General features: G+C 45.4%; 1 protein-coding gene across 6 annotated transcripts in view; it reads left to right on the forward strand.

Moving 5' to 3' along the window:
• The window catches only part of LOC119556611 (serine/threonine-protein kinase Doa), a 35,097-nt gene that overhangs the window by 1,181 nt on the left and 14,834 nt on the right, over window positions 1-19,082 (forward strand). Inside the window, exons 2-4 of one of the 6 annotated variants that reach the window (XM_037868982.1) lie at window positions 482-600; window positions 760-855; window positions 12,101-12,299. In XM_037868982.1, coding sequence (XP_037724910.1) covers window positions 482-600; window positions 760-855; window positions 12,101-12,299 — 414 coding nt within the window. Of the gene's footprint in view, window positions 1-481; window positions 601-759; window positions 856-2,976; window positions 3,068-4,222; window positions 6,125-12,100; window positions 12,300-15,306; window positions 19,043-19,082 lie in introns of those variants that run through there. The other 5 variants (XM_037868953.1, XM_037868961.1, XM_037868970.1 and 2 more) reach the window with 5 other exon arrangements.

Consider the following 19,082-nt stretch of genomic DNA (forward strand, 5'->3'; position numbering starts at 1 on the left):
ACAAAAATCAATTTTCGCGCTCGTGAAAAAAATCAGCAGCAAATTGCAAGGTAGATGGGCTAATGGTTGGCAAATTAAAATGCGAAAGTTAGTTTGGTTTTTTTTTTGTCTCCTTTTTTTTAATTATTATTTGTGGTCTGTTTTTCCATTGCACCAATACAAAGGTGAGGTATTGCAATTTGGTTAGGCGCCCGCGTGTGTGAGCGCGTGTGTGTGTGTGTGTGCGTGCCAGCTGTATTCCGTACTGTACTCACCTCTTTGGTGGGAACAGCTGAAAGGGGAAGGAGGCGGAGGCGGTAGGCGATTGAGGGGCTGTTCCCAGTGCTCACACCACACGTTGCCTTACAGTTCATAAGTACATATATATGAATATATTATATATGTGTAACACTCTATATAGCCTATGGGTATATCTTATAGGTGTCCCATTGGTTCGGCCATCATCAATCCCACTGATATTGTGTGTATACCACTTTTTCAGATGCCCAGAACACGGCGACTCCACCACTCAAGGGATCGCTCCTCGGCGGGCACACGAGACAAGCGCCGACGACTCGATACTGCCGATCATTCGCCACCCCTAGCTGAGGCCCCATCGCCGTAAGTTCGCCCAGCATATGTGCAAATATTCTCCCATATTCGATCCCATATTCTCGGGCTGCTCTTCTTAGAGCTGCACGAGGGATTGCGATTACTCACTACCCAATACCCACTGCCCACTACCCATTGGTACTCATTGCTTCCATTATTTGACTACAGGCCGCGCATCACCAACACACATCACACCAGATCGGCGGCCAAGCGAAGGCGACACGAACTCGATGCCAAGAAGGCCCAGATATCCAAGGAGCCCACGTAAGTAATTCGGATGGGTCGTAAATTGGGCAGTCCCTGGTCAAGGCGGCCAAATTGAGATAATCGATTCCATGTGACAATGATTTCTCAGTGCCAGAAAGTGCCTTAAGGCAATATGCTAGTCTATTGGTAAACACTTCACCAAATATTGATTTAAATTTGGCAGGAACTTCTCTATTTTAACCCTCTATGTAAGGTTTTTGATATATTAGATGATATAGTTAGTGTTCAATGATTATTCTTTGCAACGGGGCTCTATAATTTAAATGCAAATGTCCCATAAGACATGTTAAATGCCAAACAATTTTATTACCCTTTGTGTAATATTTAACACGGAAATGGAACTATTTTCGAGACCCCCCTTCATAACATGTAATATTATTTTGCAAATTAATTTACCAGTCGCAATTAAATCTTAAAGTAAGGCCTGTGTCATTGCCACAAAATTGAAATAGGACAAAATCTTCAAATTTTTGAAGGAATTAAATTTAAAACTGCCAACGATTTTTGTAAATGTATGTTGTGTAATAATAATGATTTTACAACCGTATCAAATCATTTTAGCATGAAATTTGGTAATTAGTCTCTCAGTCGCAGAAATCAATTCCATGCGAAAGTAAAATTCGGCTAGTCCAAAGAAAGTGATTTTCAAACCATTACAAATTTTAAATTGTACGCACTTAAATAGAAATCTGAGGAAAGGGGAACCAAGCAGCTTAAAGTAGGTACTTTGAAATGGTAACCTAGAGAATAAAATCTTGGCAAAAATATGCTAAGGCTAATGATCTATAAGAAAGTCTGAATATATCTTTTAAATAGGAAGTATATTTTACCTGAGTGGCAAATAGAGACGGAGCCATGACATCACATCTTTCTCCACAAAATACCCTGCTTCGTGTGAATGAACAAACTTCCCCGGTGGGAAACCTTTCGAAAAAGCGACTCGAGTCTTGTCCATGTAAACTGGCTCTGCCTACTGATCCGCGGGTATTTCCCCAGCTGTCGGAGATGTGGCAGCCAGAGTGTCCTGCCCACGCAGCTACGTATGTAGCTGCACTCCTTGGGACTCGCTTTCTTTGAATGGCTTGTAAACGGTCGTGTCTTTAATGGTCCATGGCCCCATAAAAAAGAGCCGCTCGAGCGGCAGGAGCAGCCGGAGAGACAAATTGACATTCGGCCATATATGGGCAGGTGAAATCTGCGCTGGTTCCTGCCAAGTGAAGAGTCATCCTCTTCAGTCGGCTTACTGTAAATTAATGCGGACTCAGCGATTTCTTTGTGCTGACCCCCTTCGGAAGGCCGGTGGACGTGGGCGGTGGATCTTGCTGATCCTGGCGGGTTGTCCCGCTGCATTTCCTTGCCTTAATTTATGCGCCTGCGTATTTAAAGCGTATTTGCATATTACTCAAAACAACGGATAACTCGAGGCGCGACGTTGTCGCATTTATTATTGTTTAACACACTTGGCTTGGCCTTTTTAGGTAGTTGCAGCAACAGCAACAGCAGCAAGAGCATCTTGGGGAGTTGGCTTAATCAGAGTCGCATTTTGTAATTTATACGCCACTAGCAGCGACCGCTTTCTTTGTCGATAAAGTGACGTTTTCATGCCCGCCACTGGGGTGCTGTCATTGTTTATTAACCTTTTGCATTTGCCATAAAACACGTTGGCTAAGTGTTCATGAACCACAGCAGCACAACAGCAGATTAATCGACCTGTCCCGGCTCATTACTCAAAAGTTGGTGACATCTTGCAACGCGGAAGTGTGCCGAAAAAAGCGCAGCCCAAATATGAAAATCAAGCGTTACGATAAGGAATACTATTCTTAAATGTATATATTGCTTGCATTTCCGCTATCCTCTTGTTTTATTGTCGATCATATGGGTTGATTATTTTCAATTTCAATCATTTTTTATTTAAATTACAAGCCATCAATTGGATGCACGCATGGTGCGGCGAATTCGCTGGCTCGATTTCGATTCCGACGATCTGTAAACTGGAAATGCGAGCAGCGAAGTCGAGCGGTAGAGGCGGCAGAGGCAGAGGCGGCAGAGCTGAGGCAGCGGCGGTACAACCGACACTTGTTCGCTACCAACTTGTCGCTCGATTGCTCAGTCGCAACGACAACTCGAAAGCGAATGGAGGTGCTGGCTTCTTCGCTCGTCGCCGTCGCCGCCGTGCAACCGCTATTACCCAGTGTTTTTTAAAAGAAATGTACGAAACCATTCATATATTGTTTATAATTTGTTAACAAATGCATTGTGTGGCTCTGAGCCGCGTGTGATTTGTGTGCGATTCCCGCGACTTGTTTATGCATCCTGGCCAAAAATAATAATTCGCCTACGGAATTTCAATTCGATTTGAAAACACCTCCTCAATTATTCCGAGAAGTTTCAATGCTGTGCATACGGTGTGCTCTATAGAGCTTTAGAGAACAGGGGAAAATCACTGGCCAATGGGGGACCAACCTTAGCCAACACGGGTTAACTAAACCAAGATAAGATAGCTCCCGACTATGACGACTACGACGCCTACTACTTATCAAAGACGGGTTGAACTGAACGGATGACTTGTAGGAACCGGACGTGCCGATTGTTGCTTTTATTGGCTAAGGGATTTTGCACTTATTTCCGATAATATTACTCATAGCGCGTCACAACAAGTTGGATTTTTTCAGCTGCGGCTGCGGCTGCTGTTGACCCGTTTGGCCGTTTGGGAGCCCCAAGACTTGCGTTTCCTTTTCGAATCAGGTTAAAAAAGTAAAAATTGTGAAAACTGGTCGGAGGAGGACCTGTTCGCAGCCGGGTCTTTGAGCTCAGCGCATGCGCAGACACTTTCTACCAACTACCAATGTATTTCCCTCGCTCTGCGAATTGCATAAAGCCTCCTCAACTGGTTGGCGTTTTGGGGGTCTTATCAATGAACTTGCCATCCGGCTTGCCAGTGGCATCCAGCCGGTAACTGGAGGCCAATTGGATTTGCCATAGGCTAAATCGCAGTCAAGGTTCAGGGTTATTGTAGCAGCTAATTCAATTGTGGCCCTCGCCGTGCTGACAGGCCAAAAGTGGCTAAAACAAAAGCGAAATAGGGCCAGCAAGAAGTCGCACAAATGCAGAGGGTTTTTGTGGGCAATGGGTAATGGGTGGCCAACTCATAAGCCATCGAGAACGTGTTCATTACACGCGTTTCAACCAGCCCAATAGACAAAAGAAAACAAGTGTGTGTACGATAAATTATTGAAATTAAAGGCAAAGGCTGGGCCAAGGTATTTCCACGGAATCTGGCCGACTGGGTGCTGTAGATTATATAGTGGTAGTCCGCTCGCGACAGGCCAAGTGTGTGCACAGCATTGAAAATTAAGGCAATAAAATTCTCAAATTCTCAAGCAGCCAGCGATTTGCAAATGATAACGATAAAGCTAAAGATAAGCGATCTTCAAAGTGCACGCGTTTAAAGTAAACGTTCAGCGGTTTAAATTTCAACGCCAATTCTAAACAAGATCACTAGTAGCAACAGCAAAAAAAAACATAAAACATCATTGCCCCGCAGCAACATCAGCAATTACGAATAATTAACCAACAAGCGAGTCTATTTAACAACGAAATAAAAATCATAATAAAAAGCTAACAAAATGCCAGTCGTTGGTCAACAGTATGGAAATGGCTTTCGGCCATATAGCTCCTTTCGAGTTCCGCGCGGCAGTTGTGGCTACGGCAACAACAGCAGCAACAGCAACAGTAGCAGCAGCAGTAGCAACAACAACCCCAGCAGCAGCACTGTCCAAATGGGAGCAGCAGCTGCCCAACCTCTCAGTAGCAATGGAGCCAACAGATCGATGGTGAAATCAGTGCCAGGCAGAAACAACAACCAGACAGCTGCGGGATCATCGTCCACCTCGACGGCCTCGTCTAGTTCCTCGATCCACCAGCAGGGTGTAACCGGTGGCAGCCACTTTGTCCGCCAGCAGCCCTGGAGGAGCAGTTATTGCACTAGCAACCGTCACAAGTTGCAGCCCGATCTGCATCCCCACCACCAGCAGCAGCAGAGATTGGTGAATGGTGGCAGCGTGAAGCCACTGACACCCAAGCTGATCCGTCGCATCGAAAGTACCTGCTCCTCCAACGCGGCGCCCACACGCCACTGCAAGGCGAGGGCGCCACCACCACCCACTCAGGCTGCCCGCCCGGTGACCACGCCCAGCACTGCCAGGAAACAATATCAGCCAGCGGTTTCAGCATCAGTATCAACTCAGCAACCGATGGGCACACCAACCAGCCAGAAGCGCACTCATCAGGCGGGACGAATGGCCGCCAAGGAGAATTGCCCGGCACGTTTGGGTCAGCGCTCCAGCAAGAACTACCCGGCACCGCAGCCACCGCTACCAGCGCGCAGGCAGGTGGCCACCAATGATCTCACCAACGGAGGCGGTGGAGCCGGAAAGGCCACTCCTCTGGCCCAGCGTCGCCAGCTGCCGGCCACGCCCAAGCTGACCCTCAAGCAGCGCAACAACGGGTGCACTCACAACGGAGAGGGAGCTGGCTCCTCGGCGGGCTCCAGTGACTCGCACGACTCTCCGCGCCTCAAGAAGGCTTTCTCGAATAAGTTCCCCCAAGGTTTGCCCTTCGAGGAAGAGTTCTACGGACGCAATCGCTCCTACTCGCAGTCCTCGAGCAACTACAGTTTCTACAGTTCCGTTGGCGCGCCCACCACTCCCCACGATGAAGATGATGATGGCGATCTGGATGACAAGGTCCACCGTGATGAGGATGATGAGTTCCAGCGCAAGCCGTCCACCGATGAGTCGCTCTATGTGGATTTTTCGAAAATTGTGCAGACGCACCAGCAGCGGCAGTATGTGCCCGCCAGCTCCTGGATACGAGCGTCACCGGATGAGTGCGAGCTGCTCCGGAACAAGCCAACTAGTCAGCTTACGCCTGCCCAGCAGCGGAGGAAGAATAGCAAGTATGCGCGATCGATGCACGAGTATCTGTACAGCGATGAGCCTGGCCAGACGAGGATTAAGCATCGGTTGTCCGTGGTGGATGAACCGGAGGATGGGTACTACAGCTATGCAGCAGGAACGCCGGATCCGCTGCCCTCGCCACCGCCCACGCCCCGGACGGACATCTATGTGGCCGCAGCTTCGTGGGCACCCAAGCCGCTCTATCCCGACCGCGTGCTGTTGCCACCAGCGGATGGCAACAACAATCACCAGAAGCAACAGCCGCGTCGACGGTCGGAGCACTTGGGGTCCACGACGTGTGAGTATAAGTGAGTGTCTCTTCAGCATGCGGAAACTCGAATCTCAATATGTATCTGAAAACTAAAGCCATGTAGCCTTGAGTGGCGGCACAGCTTGCTGACTAAGCGTTCTGTCCGCACTTCATTTAGAGCCACCATCTCCTCCTCCTCGCACTCCTCATTGTTTCTTCTACAACTTGAGCTCAAACCCAACTCAATCTCGTTCTCGATGATGTTTGTTTTCTGTTTTTATTTTGATTTTTTTTGTCGTATCTTAAATATATATAATATTTGTTATTGTTGGCGTTGTGCCGCTACGATTCGGTTCAAGATCTCTCAGCCAAATTTGGTCAAGCACACCGCCCCTACTTATGAGCTGAGCCGCGAGTTGCGGTGTCCAAATGGTGAGCTCCGTCCGGCTCATTAGGCAACCTAAGCGCCGGGCTGGGCGGCCAACTGCAAAGCTTTTAGCGTTCTACGCTCAAGTATGGGGCATACTTCATTTGGTTGAGCGATTCGGCCGACTCTCAACCCCTTTTCTGTCGTTTTGTTGACTTAAGGTTGCCCAAGAGGTTCAACCTCGTTGGGCACTTTCCCATGTTATATGCTTTGCTAACTGCTCATTCGATGGAGCAGCGGATCTCTAGATTTCTATGAATTCCAGGCTTCGATCAATTAACACATTTTAGCAAACTAAACTGATAAAAATGGGGATTCTGTGACGTATAAGTGTGAGTGTGTTTTTTATTGTCATTGATTATTATTACGCAAAGATCGTATTTCATTTCAAATTATTTAAATTTATTTAAAAGGCTTTTATTTAGCTTACAATTAGCAACACAATTTCAGATCAAATAAGAACATTATTTTCGGTATTTTTTACTACTTCGGTGTTTATTTTGAGCATTTTATGAGCTGGCAAACTGATGATTTTTAATTAATATAACGATAATTTATAGCTGATGCCTGTTTGTGAACTGATAATTTCATGTGTGAGTTCCTTTCTGAGTTCTCTTTTTTTAATTCCCGTTCGCTTAATTGCTTGCAAATAGCTCTTCCCCCTAAAATATTTTAAAGTAATTATATCAGCAGCTGGCCGAATGGAATCCTCACTCTGTCACTGTCTGCTTCCGCACCTTGGAACTTTTTTTGTGAAGGGAGGGGCCCAAAGATCTCAGCTATGCCTTTTGGGCTTTAATTTGGTCTTTCGATTTGTGTTGGGTTTGCTACTGTTTTTTTTTTTTTGCTTGGGTTCATTTATCTGACGTTTATCACGATCGGAACAAACCGGACCTGTCTCCGCAGACCCATATACGATCATAATCGATGCTGCTACCGCCGGCAGCTGAGGTAGCCAACTAAAAGCTGACAACAAAGCTTAGATCTTGAGCTTACAGTTCTCGATCGATTTCCGACAGCGCAAGGCAGGCCTAATCGAAAAAAAGCCAAACAAACGATCTGAAAACAAAAGTGAATAATGGATGCAACTCTCAGCGACAAATTAAATTTGTTTTTTAATGTATTTTATTGACTTCCTATAAAGAGTCAGCCGAAAGGTGATTGACTACGCACAAAAAAACAAATACAAAACTCGCACCCAGACGCAGAGCAAACTGGCATAAATCACGAAATAAATAAAATTAAACAATGCAGTATTGAGAGATCTTCTAGAATTGATTTAAAAATTGCACAAACATTTTCATCGCTTCCTTTTTCGCTTTGTGAGTGGCTGTAACTTTGGGAGCGGGTTGTTTGGCAGGGGGACATTTCATTTGGCATATTTAATTTGGCTTGTTGTTGAATTCGCTTAACTGTTGTTTGTTTTCGTTAACAGTAATGGCCGGCTCGGTCCGTTTGAGCTTGATGGATGGGGTAAATCCGAGGGGCAGTCGGCGGAGATCTCAGTGCAAAATTTCATTACGTTCATTGAACCGGGCGATCTCTTGCCCGGTCTCTTGTTACCGACGGATCAAACTGACTCAGAGTCAGACCCCGACACTGCCTGCTTGAACCCGACATGGCATGTCACTTCCTCCTCCTCCAGTGGATCCAACTGATGCTCCTCCTCTTTAACTGACGCACAAAGGCCTTTCCATTATTTGCAGTGCTCATTTCACTAACTGTCTGAAGTGCTTATTGATGTCTTTCCCAAGTCTGCTGTTTGCGCAGACGCAACCATTGACCTTGCAATTGGCCAACGTCACCTCACCTGGCCCTGTGTTCCCTGTGCTCCTCAATGCCCTCATTTCGAGATCTGCCACCCAAATGGATTTGCATAATACCGCAGCTGTGTTTGGGCTGCTAACATACTTGGCCACTTACTCATTCTTTGTTCATAATTTCTGCTTTTCATCAGTTATACTCGGCAATATGTGTAACGGCATTTCTTTTGTCATTTAAGGCGCGCGACAATCATTTGCATTTCACCCGACCACTGCCCCATACTTTTGAGCCTCATGGTAACTTTAAGACCTAGGGGACAAACCGAAAATTCCGGTTTATCATTATGTTTCACTTGAGGACAAAGATATATGAGTAGTACTGGCTTCTGTTTTAATCAATGAGCAGGCAGACAAACAAAAACAAAGTTATGCCATATATATTTTTAATCATATTCAAGTTCTACTCGCCAGGGTTGGAGTTAACTTTTTTGGTTCTGAAGTGGTGTCACAAGAATAAATAGGAAGAAAAGATAGATGGTTATTTAAACATGCCAAATTAACGAATTCAAATTCACAATTATTCCATATTGGGAGTCTCGAGAAGCCAACTTTAAATGATGGGTAAATTGAGATTTAATATGGGAGTTTACTATTTCCGGAAAAGCATTTTAAATTTAGTTTTTATATATGACAAAATGCCAAAGACTTGAACTCTCTAGCCTTCAAGTCATCAATACCAAACAATAAATAGTTCATGAACTAAGAAAGTTTACCTTGGTCTATTGACATAAACATGAGCCATAAGTCTTGGGTTTATTGATCCAATAAATTGTTTAGGAAATTTTTTGATTTTATCTCATCTGATGAACTGTCTATCACAAAGTTTAATATTTATTGAGCTGGCCTGTCATAAATAGTTCACGAACCATGATGGCAAACCTTGAACCATCCCTAGCATTTCTTGGGCTATTCAACCGCTTTTGGGGTATTTTTGGTGTGTAAGCGCATAAATCCGAAATGACGCATAACTTCTGCAGTTCATTGGAAGCGAAAATTGGAATCCAATTGTTAACGCTTTATTATATTATATTTGTATAATATGTATGGGGTCTCAGCAGAGGGGGTGGAGGGCAGATCGCATATGTGCGCTACGCTTTGCTTAATGTATTTATGGCAATTTCAGGGTCAGCACAAAAAAAAAGCTAAATACAACAAAACGAAGAAAAATCTGTCGAGCCGCAACAAATGTTTGTCGGCGGTTGGCGGTGCAGGCAGCTCTGGTTGGTGGGCTTAAAGTGTCTCAGCTGCTCTATGTAAATCATGAAAAAAAAACTGGTTTTCGAATGATTAATTTCATAATTCAATAACACGGCTAGCTTATAAGAAACTATTTTGTATTCTCGTTCTCCAAATGGCAAGAGAATTGCAGACCCGCAGTGGGTTATTGTTCTTAGCGGATTTTGTTCGAGCTAATCTGACTCGCTGAATCGCAACACTAATTGTTGTCGCTGATTCTTTATCATCTGAGAGGTGAAAAAAAAGGTGTACATGATTCGTACAAATTGCAGGCCATTAGGGTAGTTGGCCAAGAGACAATGGCGTTTATTTGTGATTAATTGCGGCATTCTTTGCCTGCGCACTTGCATAAAATCAAAGTTGGCAGCAAGAATCGGTCAAGGTCGTCACAACCGCTCAAGGAAATGGTATCCACATGTGGGGAATGATAAGGCCAGAAATGGGATTGGCCTGGCCATAAAATTGTTGTCGTCTCATCTGTGTGCCTGCGAAAAGTCGAGGCCAACAGAGAAAAATAGCAATATAGAACCCCCGGTGCGTCTGAGCTGGCAAAATCCTCAAGGGCAATCCGCTGAATGAGGAACTCTATAAATATGGGCGCGATTGTTAATTTACCCCATGTATATAGCGGCTTAGAATAAAGATTTTTCAATCCTTGAAATTATCAGCAATTCGCGTTGAATAGCCTTTTGTAACCTCTTCAGGCCAAGCAACTTTGTTTTTGGTTTCCCATAGCCCATATCTTATCTTCTTTCCCACAGACTGTCATAACTTATTACCACGCTAGGCAATAAAACGTTCGAATTTCTATGATTACCCCCAGATCAACCCAAAATATAATCAGTTCCAGAACATAGCTACCATATACTGAGGTATAATATTTTAGGTAACTATTTTCCAAGAATGCTTATCTTAGGCCACCGACCATATCAGAGCTTTCCTCGTTTGAAATCGACCAAACCCTTTGTTTACATTTACCTTAACTTATGTTTGCGGTAGTCGCGTTGAACCCATTACTCGTGTTCTTTTAGGTCACAGATAATATTTTATGAGGCTTTTTTTTATTAGTCAAGCTTTCGACCTGTTCGACTTGCCTTGAGTGAAATATTAAGCCAATTACCTTACACAACGCCGATCTGAAATGCTCCAGTCCAAATTGGGAATCTATTATGAACTTGCTTTGCCATTCGCTTCCTACCCTCCTACCCCTCCCACTCTTTTCAGCTTGTCGAATTCGAAATCGGATTCGGATTCTGGATCTGAATTTGTAGCTGAATCAACGAATCATTAATATCCAATTACAGTTGGCCATAAAAGCTGTTCTAATTTGCACGCAGCGCGTCATTAATCATAAATCAAAATGCCGAAAGAGCTTGGTTTGGTGGCTACCATGGAGAGTTATATTCCTTTTTGTTTATTAACTGCCGCAAGGCCGTAAGCGGCTTTTCCGCGACAGACGCCAGTCAGAGAGATCAGATCGGTTCAGTTCAGTTCGTTTCTTGGCCAAGAGTCTTTCCAGCCTACGGATCTCTGTATCCATCCCAGCTCTACAGAGCATGTGCGCTCAAGTAGTTTTCTTGGCGGTTGCGCAGGCGTTGAGCTTTTGTCATATACATGTAGTGTATATATACATATAGATGCAGGTCGGAACTAACGAACGAACGTACTTGTAGCCAAAGTCACTTTCAGCTTCAGTTCGGTTCTGTGTTTCTCATAATTTGTGCCCAAATTTAGAGGCTTTTTGGGGGCCACGTGGGCGATCTGTGAGCACAGACAACCGACAAAAATTTTCGTAATCGCTCAATGAGAGCTGGTTTTGCCTTATTAGCATATGTGGCCGTAAGACTTCTTGCATTTGGGAGTTGGATTTGGATTTGGCAGAGATTGGGATTGAGCACTGCATAGGTCAGTTATCTCTTGCAATCAGCTGATTCATGCCAAGATCTCTGCCCACCCGCACTTGGGGATCTCTTGGCTTCTTGGCTTCTTGGGGTGGGTGTGGTGAGTGGATGTAACATGAGCATGAACATGAGCTACCGATGTTATTGGCACAGTTTCTGGCCTCGATCGGAGTCTAGGGTGCTGCTGTAGCTGGGTACTGTTGGGTTCACTTCAAAACTGACTACTGCCTTACATTGTGTCATTCCTCGAACCATGAAGTACTCTCAAAGGCATTTGGCCGGAGGTAAAGGTGGGCCGCTGCCTGCCAGCCAGCCAGCCAGATAGATAGCCAACAGCTGAGGTAGCCATCCGGCCGAGTTGATTAACTTGATTGGTAACGCAAAACCGATTCGCCAACACACGTCTCGCACACTCGCTTGCCGGTCGGTCGCCTGGCTTAAGAATCCGGCGGCAAGGCGAGCGTGGAACGTGTAGCGGCTTACCTGCTAAGTAGCTGAGTATCTAAGCAGCTAAGTAGCTTTCCATGTTGTCCATGCGGCTGGGCGTTGCTCCAAGGACGGCCATTCATCCGCCGCTGCCGGCTTCATGCTGGTGATTAGGTAATATTTCACGAGATCCAACTAACCGAACACCTTTCTTTTTGCAGTTTCGATGACAGCATCTCATCCCGCCGACGCAAGGAGCGTTCGAAGCGCTCGCATCGCAAGTCCCCAGCCGCCAGTCGGCGGCAGCACAAGTATCGCTACAGGGACGAGACCTCCCACTCGAGCTCCCGTCGCCGGCATCGTGACCGCGCCAAGGACGAGCGCGACAGCGGACGCAACAACCGCCAGTCGCAGGCTAAGGTAAAAACTTTTCATTTTATAATACACCACACATAGCAAACAAGTGAAAATTGTAGGCAGGGCAACGAAAAAAAAAAGAAAAGTAAAGGAAACCCGAAAAAAGAAAATCACAAACTAAGAACTAAAAACTAAAAACCGAAAGCTAAAAGCAAAACAAAATGGTAAAAGAACAAATTAGTGCGGACAGATACAGATACAGATATACTTTGTATATACGAACACATCGGACAGATTTCAGTTAACCAAACCACCGCCTGCGTTTCCAACCCTGTGCATTGCCAAAAGCTGTGCCGCTCGATTGATCAGTAGTGCTAGTAGTGCCCCCAACCATGCTGTTCTTCAAGCGGTATCTTGAGAGGTCGCAACAGGTGGCCGACCACTTTGAGAGCTCCCAGATCCCGTGCTACATTAAGATGCGTGACCTGCCGGCGCCACCGGTCGTGGATCACTGTCGCGATCTGATCCTGGCCAGCTGTGCGCTGCGGTTCATGCCATACACCGAGGATTGGATAGTTGTAGAGTACTTTGCCGATCACGACAGCGATTATCTAGTAAGCGTGTCCCCTTGCAGACGGTATGCTTTCTTATCTCTGTAACCCTCGACCCCACCCACCCACTACAAACCTAATCGAATCGCTTCCCAGATGTGTGTGAATGTTGTACCCCCTATTCTCGATTACAAGTCAAGTGGATCAGTCAAGTGATCAGCGCGCTATCACCATCGTTCGACCGCTCTCTCCTTTCTTATCTATGCGGTGTTGAGCTAAATTTGTCATTAGATGTGTCACATTGCTCTGGTTCTTGGTCTTTTGTGGTACAGTGATTACATGAGGAATTCACTGTAATCAGTATTCCGGAATGTAAGTGCAACTGAATATTGAAATAATTGTTTCGCAGGGCCTCAAGGGGGCAGGGCACTTGAGAACTCGGGGAGCAGCATGAGTTGTATGTTGTTGCTGATAAGATAGTACTTATAATAAACTAACTTGGTTGAGCAAGGCCATTAAAATGTGTTGAAATACGCAAAACTAATTAGAGCACGGGGAAATATAGTTATTACATATACAAATCAATATTTGATTTGTTATTTATAGAGTGGCCATAGAATTAGTCATGATAACCTTCTTAATTAATGAACCATGAACTCATACTATATAAAAACACTTGACACAGTAGCTATTCCGTTAATAATTAAAAGTAACTTAAGGAAGAATATTAATTTTTTTGGAAGCAACACAGCAAAGTGATATTAATCAGCAATAAAACGAAACTTATATGGAGCAGTTAAGCGAAACCTTGGCAATATAAAAGTGGAAATTAAGCAATTTCTATGCAATCTTCGCGTATGAAAAACAACTCTTAATTAAGCGAGATCTTTATAGTTCCCATTCACTGTTGGTGGTTCTTTATAGTTTCCTCCCTGTGCCCAACACACCCCGCTGTTCTAGTTATTTTCGTTCAATTGATCATTTGACATTAACTCGTTGACGGCGGCCAGAGTTTTCTTTTCTGCTCTGAGATCTGATGAGATGAGATAGTGCTGCTGGTTCTGCTGCTGCGGATGATGCCGACTGCTCCTCGCCAGCTTTGCCAGTTGCCCATGTCGCCGCCAATTAAGTGGGCTGAGTAACTCGCATAGAATTCCACTACGCGTCATCGTTTAGAGCCGCCAAGATTCAGTATTTTAGGCAGTTGGAGCAGCAGCTCATCATCCGGAATGGGGCGAAAACGACGGCAAATGGCTGTGGCCTGGAAACGGATCTGGATGGGCAATACCAGGAGGAGGAGGAGGGTTTCCCCGGCGATGGTGAGAGCGTGGCCATAACCCGCTGCCTGATGCTCAAGCGGCAGCGCAACCACTTTGATCTGGTGGCCCTCTGCGATATGCCCGTGGACAAGTATGCCGGCGACAATTGGATCGTCGATGAGTACTTTGTGGACCACAATGACGACTATCTAGTGAGTCACTCTGAAATTCAGATTCAGAGATTGTCGGCGAGTATCTTTCGATGTGTTGTGTTGCATGGTCTCGGCCCTTCCTCTCTTCAATCCTATACAGAAATTTATATTTTGCACCAAAGCAATAGCACTGCTTGAAACTTGGTTTATAAATGTTTGTTTAGTTGAGGATTAAAAACTATCATATGTTGTATGTAACACAAACTTATGTTACTAAAACTCATTTTAGATATCCTTAAACGATTATTTAGTATAATTTTGAAAAATCTTTAAATTGGATTTATTTGTTTAGATTGGTTAGAAGGTTTCCTGATTGACTCAAATCAAATGTGGTTCTCTATTCCCAGAATTTCTTCCCATTTAAAAGTTAAATCTGAAAATTATGGTATGATTTATTGGCAATGCTATTATTTTGACCGCAGCTATATACACCGAATTTACACGGGGCTCACGCTCCCTGTCTATACTCCCCTGTATATATGCACTCATATATACATTTATCGGTTCCTGAGAGCGACGCCTTGGGGATTCCTCTCCATGCTCTGCGCATGTTCCTCCTCGAAACCACGGCACACAGCTGATGTTTCCTTCTCGGAGATGCGCGCGCAGCTTCATCCGGTGGAAAACATTTTCTTGGGCCGTTTGTGTTTGCCATTTGCTCGAAAAAACCATTGGAAAATTATAAATACACGCGGCGCTGAAAGTCTGCGCTCTTCTCTGCCGCGGGCACTTTTCGGCTGAGAATTTTCAAATTTGAGGAAACCGAAACAGATTGAAATCTTCGTTTGTTGGCTGTGTGTCGCCGCCACTGCTGCCATATAAACTATATATTGTCGTCGCTTCGTCTTCGTCGTGTAACGGTACGGGGATCCCCCTGTCCTCGCCGCAGCTCTCTTTTTTATACCCACAGTTCCACCGATCTTTATATCGATCGCCGTCGTCTCCTTTCGCGCACTTTGTTTACCCGATATTTAGTGTGTGGTGTGTGTGCGTTTTTGTGTTTTTGGTATTTTTTTTTTTGTCTCAGGAACACCAAATAATCGAATAGAACAATATTTAGAGGTACATACTGGGCGTATGTGCAATATAGAAACGCATTTTGGCCCGAGAGGAGAAGGTAGAAAGAAACGCAATCCCAAAACAATTGCTGGGCACCATGACATAATCAGCCGAAAGAACAAAAAACAACCCAAAAACTAAAAGAACAATTAAGTGTTTTAAAAATAAAACAGTAGCAGCGGTCCCAAAACGAAAAAAAAAACATCAAACAAAACACAAAGAGTGTTAAATAAAAAAGTGCGCGATATTCTTCGGCAGACTTAATTTGTTTAAACAAAACACGATGCAAGATACCAGAGCCAAACTGTTTTATTGACCCCCCGTCAACGGCGGCGAGTAAATAATTCGAAATAATATAAAATGGGATAAGATGATGAGCCAGTCATATGAGCAGCTGTGAAACGTCCAAAATGCTGATAGTGAACTTTGCACTTTTCCATCAAGTTTGCAATTAGCGGGGCCAAAGATACTTTTAATAGAAATAGCGGATGGATAGAGGAGGATAATGCAACAGTCACTCACTCGGGTGCACAGAAAGAAATGGAAATCATTTTTTAATATTTAATATTGAAGGAATGATATTCTATATCATGGAAATCTTTTCCTGTAAAAAGGGTTTTTTAATTTAAACGAAAAGCCGAGTAACTAGCAAGCAAGGTTAAAAAGAAAATACTTTAGTAAAAATTTTTTAAGGACCGTTTAAAAGTAATATGATAAATAAATCAATTATTTTTTTTGTGTACTCGGAGGTGAAGGAGAAGAAGACAACGCAGCGGCCAAGCAAATCAAAACAAAAACTCAAAACTAACAAATGGAGCACACACGTGTGTGTCCGTTAGTGTGAGTGTGTGCCACATAGATACAAACTATAACTATACATCTTTGTATATATATGTGCGCCACAGATCGGCGGGGATTATTCATCAGGCTGCCACATCATCATCATGTTGATCTCCGCCGTTGCTGCCCTCCATCCTCTATCCTCCACTTTCCGCTTAGCTGGCGTTTTCTATAATTTTCGAAAGCTATTTTCGTAAGGCTTGCATTTATATTTAGTTGCCACAACAAACTTATAGCGAAAATCCAAGATACAAACTTGTACATGGTACAATTTTTGGCCAGATGATGCTAACCAAAATAAAAGTCAACTGGGGTGGAAAACTTTTCCCCCTTAGGTTTTTCCAACTCGCATGTGTGTGCGCGTTTTCTTTCGGTACAGTGAAAGCCAAGCCAGAGATGAAAAAAGATCGCAAAACTAATGGAAAACTAAAAGTGAATTAAAAATGCAATCAAGTCGAATGTGACTATCAAAGATCAGAGATGTATCTCTTTTGGATTAAGCGCGTGATTTCAATTACCATGGCTTCACTGTTCCACTGGCACTAGCGTCACACGTACTGTGTACTAGGTATAACCGCCCGGCAGCGCCAATTTATGTGCGTCGTCGTCTATTTGTTAAAAATAAAAACAGATTTCGAACGGAACACAGAAAGACAGGGGCGAAAAGATGCCCAATGAACCCCACCGAGATATCACACATCAGCCAAAACGTTCTCTCCAGGGATATTCATATATATTTTCACATCGCAATATATCTAGGACAAGGTGCAGGTCTTTTGGCTAGAATCGCAAAGGGGTAAGGGGATTTCTTCTGGTTTAGGTGAGGCGGCGCCGCGATCAATGAGCTCATTGCTGTTTACGATTTGTTATTTGTATATGCCCTGTGCTCTATATACCAAAACAAATTGGGGGTGCTATATATGCTATACGGTTGTACCCTCATATACATATGTCGGATGTATATGGGCGCCAAAAGGAAAAGTCTTTGGTCGAATGACGACCGACCATTGGTACAATTAGTAAGTCAAGTCGTCGGGCATTTGCCAAAATGCCAATGAGACATTGACATTGAGCGTGCGATCGATTGTTCCGATCCGATCTGATACGATCCGAATAGAACTAAATACGAACTGATCAGATTTTGCGCAGGTTTCCTTTGGGGCCAGCGTTGACAGCCTCGCGAGTCTCGCCCAGCTAGTCGAACCCAACGCAATTCGAGGGAATTGCCAGTGCAATATTAGATAATCGAGTACTTTTTTTCCCCTTGGGATCCAGAAAGATAGAAAACTGACAAGGTTCCGGAGAGATCACCACATCCCCCAGCCTACGGAATGTCCAACGAACTCAGTGAACTGATCGCCCTTGGCTGTCCGGATCTAACGGCCCAAAAGCCAGCGGGCGGAAGCACCCAGGTGGAGTTGATCCTCAACACGGAACGTCGCCTGAGCATAAAGCAGATGACGGCCACGGATTTGGCCACCCTACGAGCAGCAGCTGCTGCCGAAGCTGAGGCAAGATCTCGGTCGCAGGCGGAGGCGGAAGCTCGGGCAATTGCCCAGGAACAGTTGCGACAGGCCCGCGAGGCCGAGTCGAAGGCCAGAGCACGTGCTGCCCTCGAGGTGCAGGCCCAACTGCAACGAGTTATGGAGAGTGAGAAACGCAGAAAACAAGAGGAGGAGGAGGCGGAGCAGCGAGTCAGAGATGAGCATGCTCAGGAAGAGGAGGATGAGGATGAGGATGAGGAAGATGACGAGGAAGAAGAGGAATTGGCCAAAGGCTCCCTTCCAACCAATTCAGGTCCCAGGGAACGCATTGCCTCGCTACCCGGCAACATTGACGATGCCATAGAGATGCAGCTGCTCAGCGTATCCCAGCCCAAGGCCTCGTCCAGGGATGATTCCCCGCCCAAGAAAAGCACCTCCCACCTGGCCGACTCCATTGAGTTGCTACGGATGCAGCGAGCTGCTCGAGATGCCAGATCTCAAAAGCGCACCCGAGAGCGATCCATTTCGCCCGATCGAAAACATGAAAGGAGCGCTGCTCCTGATCGCCTCCAGAGTTCAGCCAGCATGAGCAGCTTGGACTCGGCCAGCATCAGTGCCTCGGCTTCAAGGCAGCCCAGTAAGGCAGCCAGTCGACGAGGCAGTACCTCCAGTGCCACCGGGATGGAAGCACCACCTGTTGCACCAGCTCCTCCACAGGCAACCAAGTTTCCGCTCACCAAGACGGTATCAGCGCCCAATGTGATGAACCGACGGCGGAGCAGCCTCACCTCGATGTTCCCTGGACCCTCGCCATTGGTGGCACCTGAACCATCTCTGCATACAAATCCTGACCCAAAGGTTCAAGAACAATTTGAAGAAGATCATCGTCGGAGGAGGATGGATGATGGTTATCGTGAGATACCCAGCGGAAAGATGGTGCACCGCACCAAGACACCTCCCCCGGTGGGCACCAATCTGGGAGTGAGCCTAAAGCGGGTGACCGCTCCCAGCGGATCGATAACCATAAAGCCGAAGGAGTCGCCCATGCTGGGAGTCGTTCTCCGTCGAGTGGAGAAAAAAACAGTGCCGCAGAAGAGCATTCTGGACGATGATAAGCCACTGTACCACTTTTCCATTGTGCGCAGCGACCACAAGGAACATGTGCCTGCCCAGAAACCGAAACCCAAGCCTGCTCCTCCAGCTGCTAAGCCAAGTCCCGGTGGCATCCTCACTGGACCTCAAGTTATCCGAAATGCGCCCAAGCAACCGATGCCCGTTAAGCCGCAGCGTCCCATGCCCGGTGTTCCCATCACCATTACCAAGATCGAGGGCGACAAGATCATCATTATTAAGAAGATTATTGTGCCGAAGAACAGTAAGATACCGGAGCAGTATCTGCAGGTTGGTCGTCGTCGTGTTGGTGATCGCTCTGTGGTGTCCT

Source organism: Drosophila subpulchrella, chromosome 3R (genome assembly GCF_014743375.2).
Source record: "Drosophila subpulchrella strain 33 F10 #4 breed RU33 chromosome 3R, RU_Dsub_v1.1 Primary Assembly, whole genome shotgun sequence".
Classification (NCBI taxonomy): Eukaryota; Metazoa; Arthropoda; class Insecta; order Diptera; family Drosophilidae; genus Drosophila; species Drosophila subpulchrella.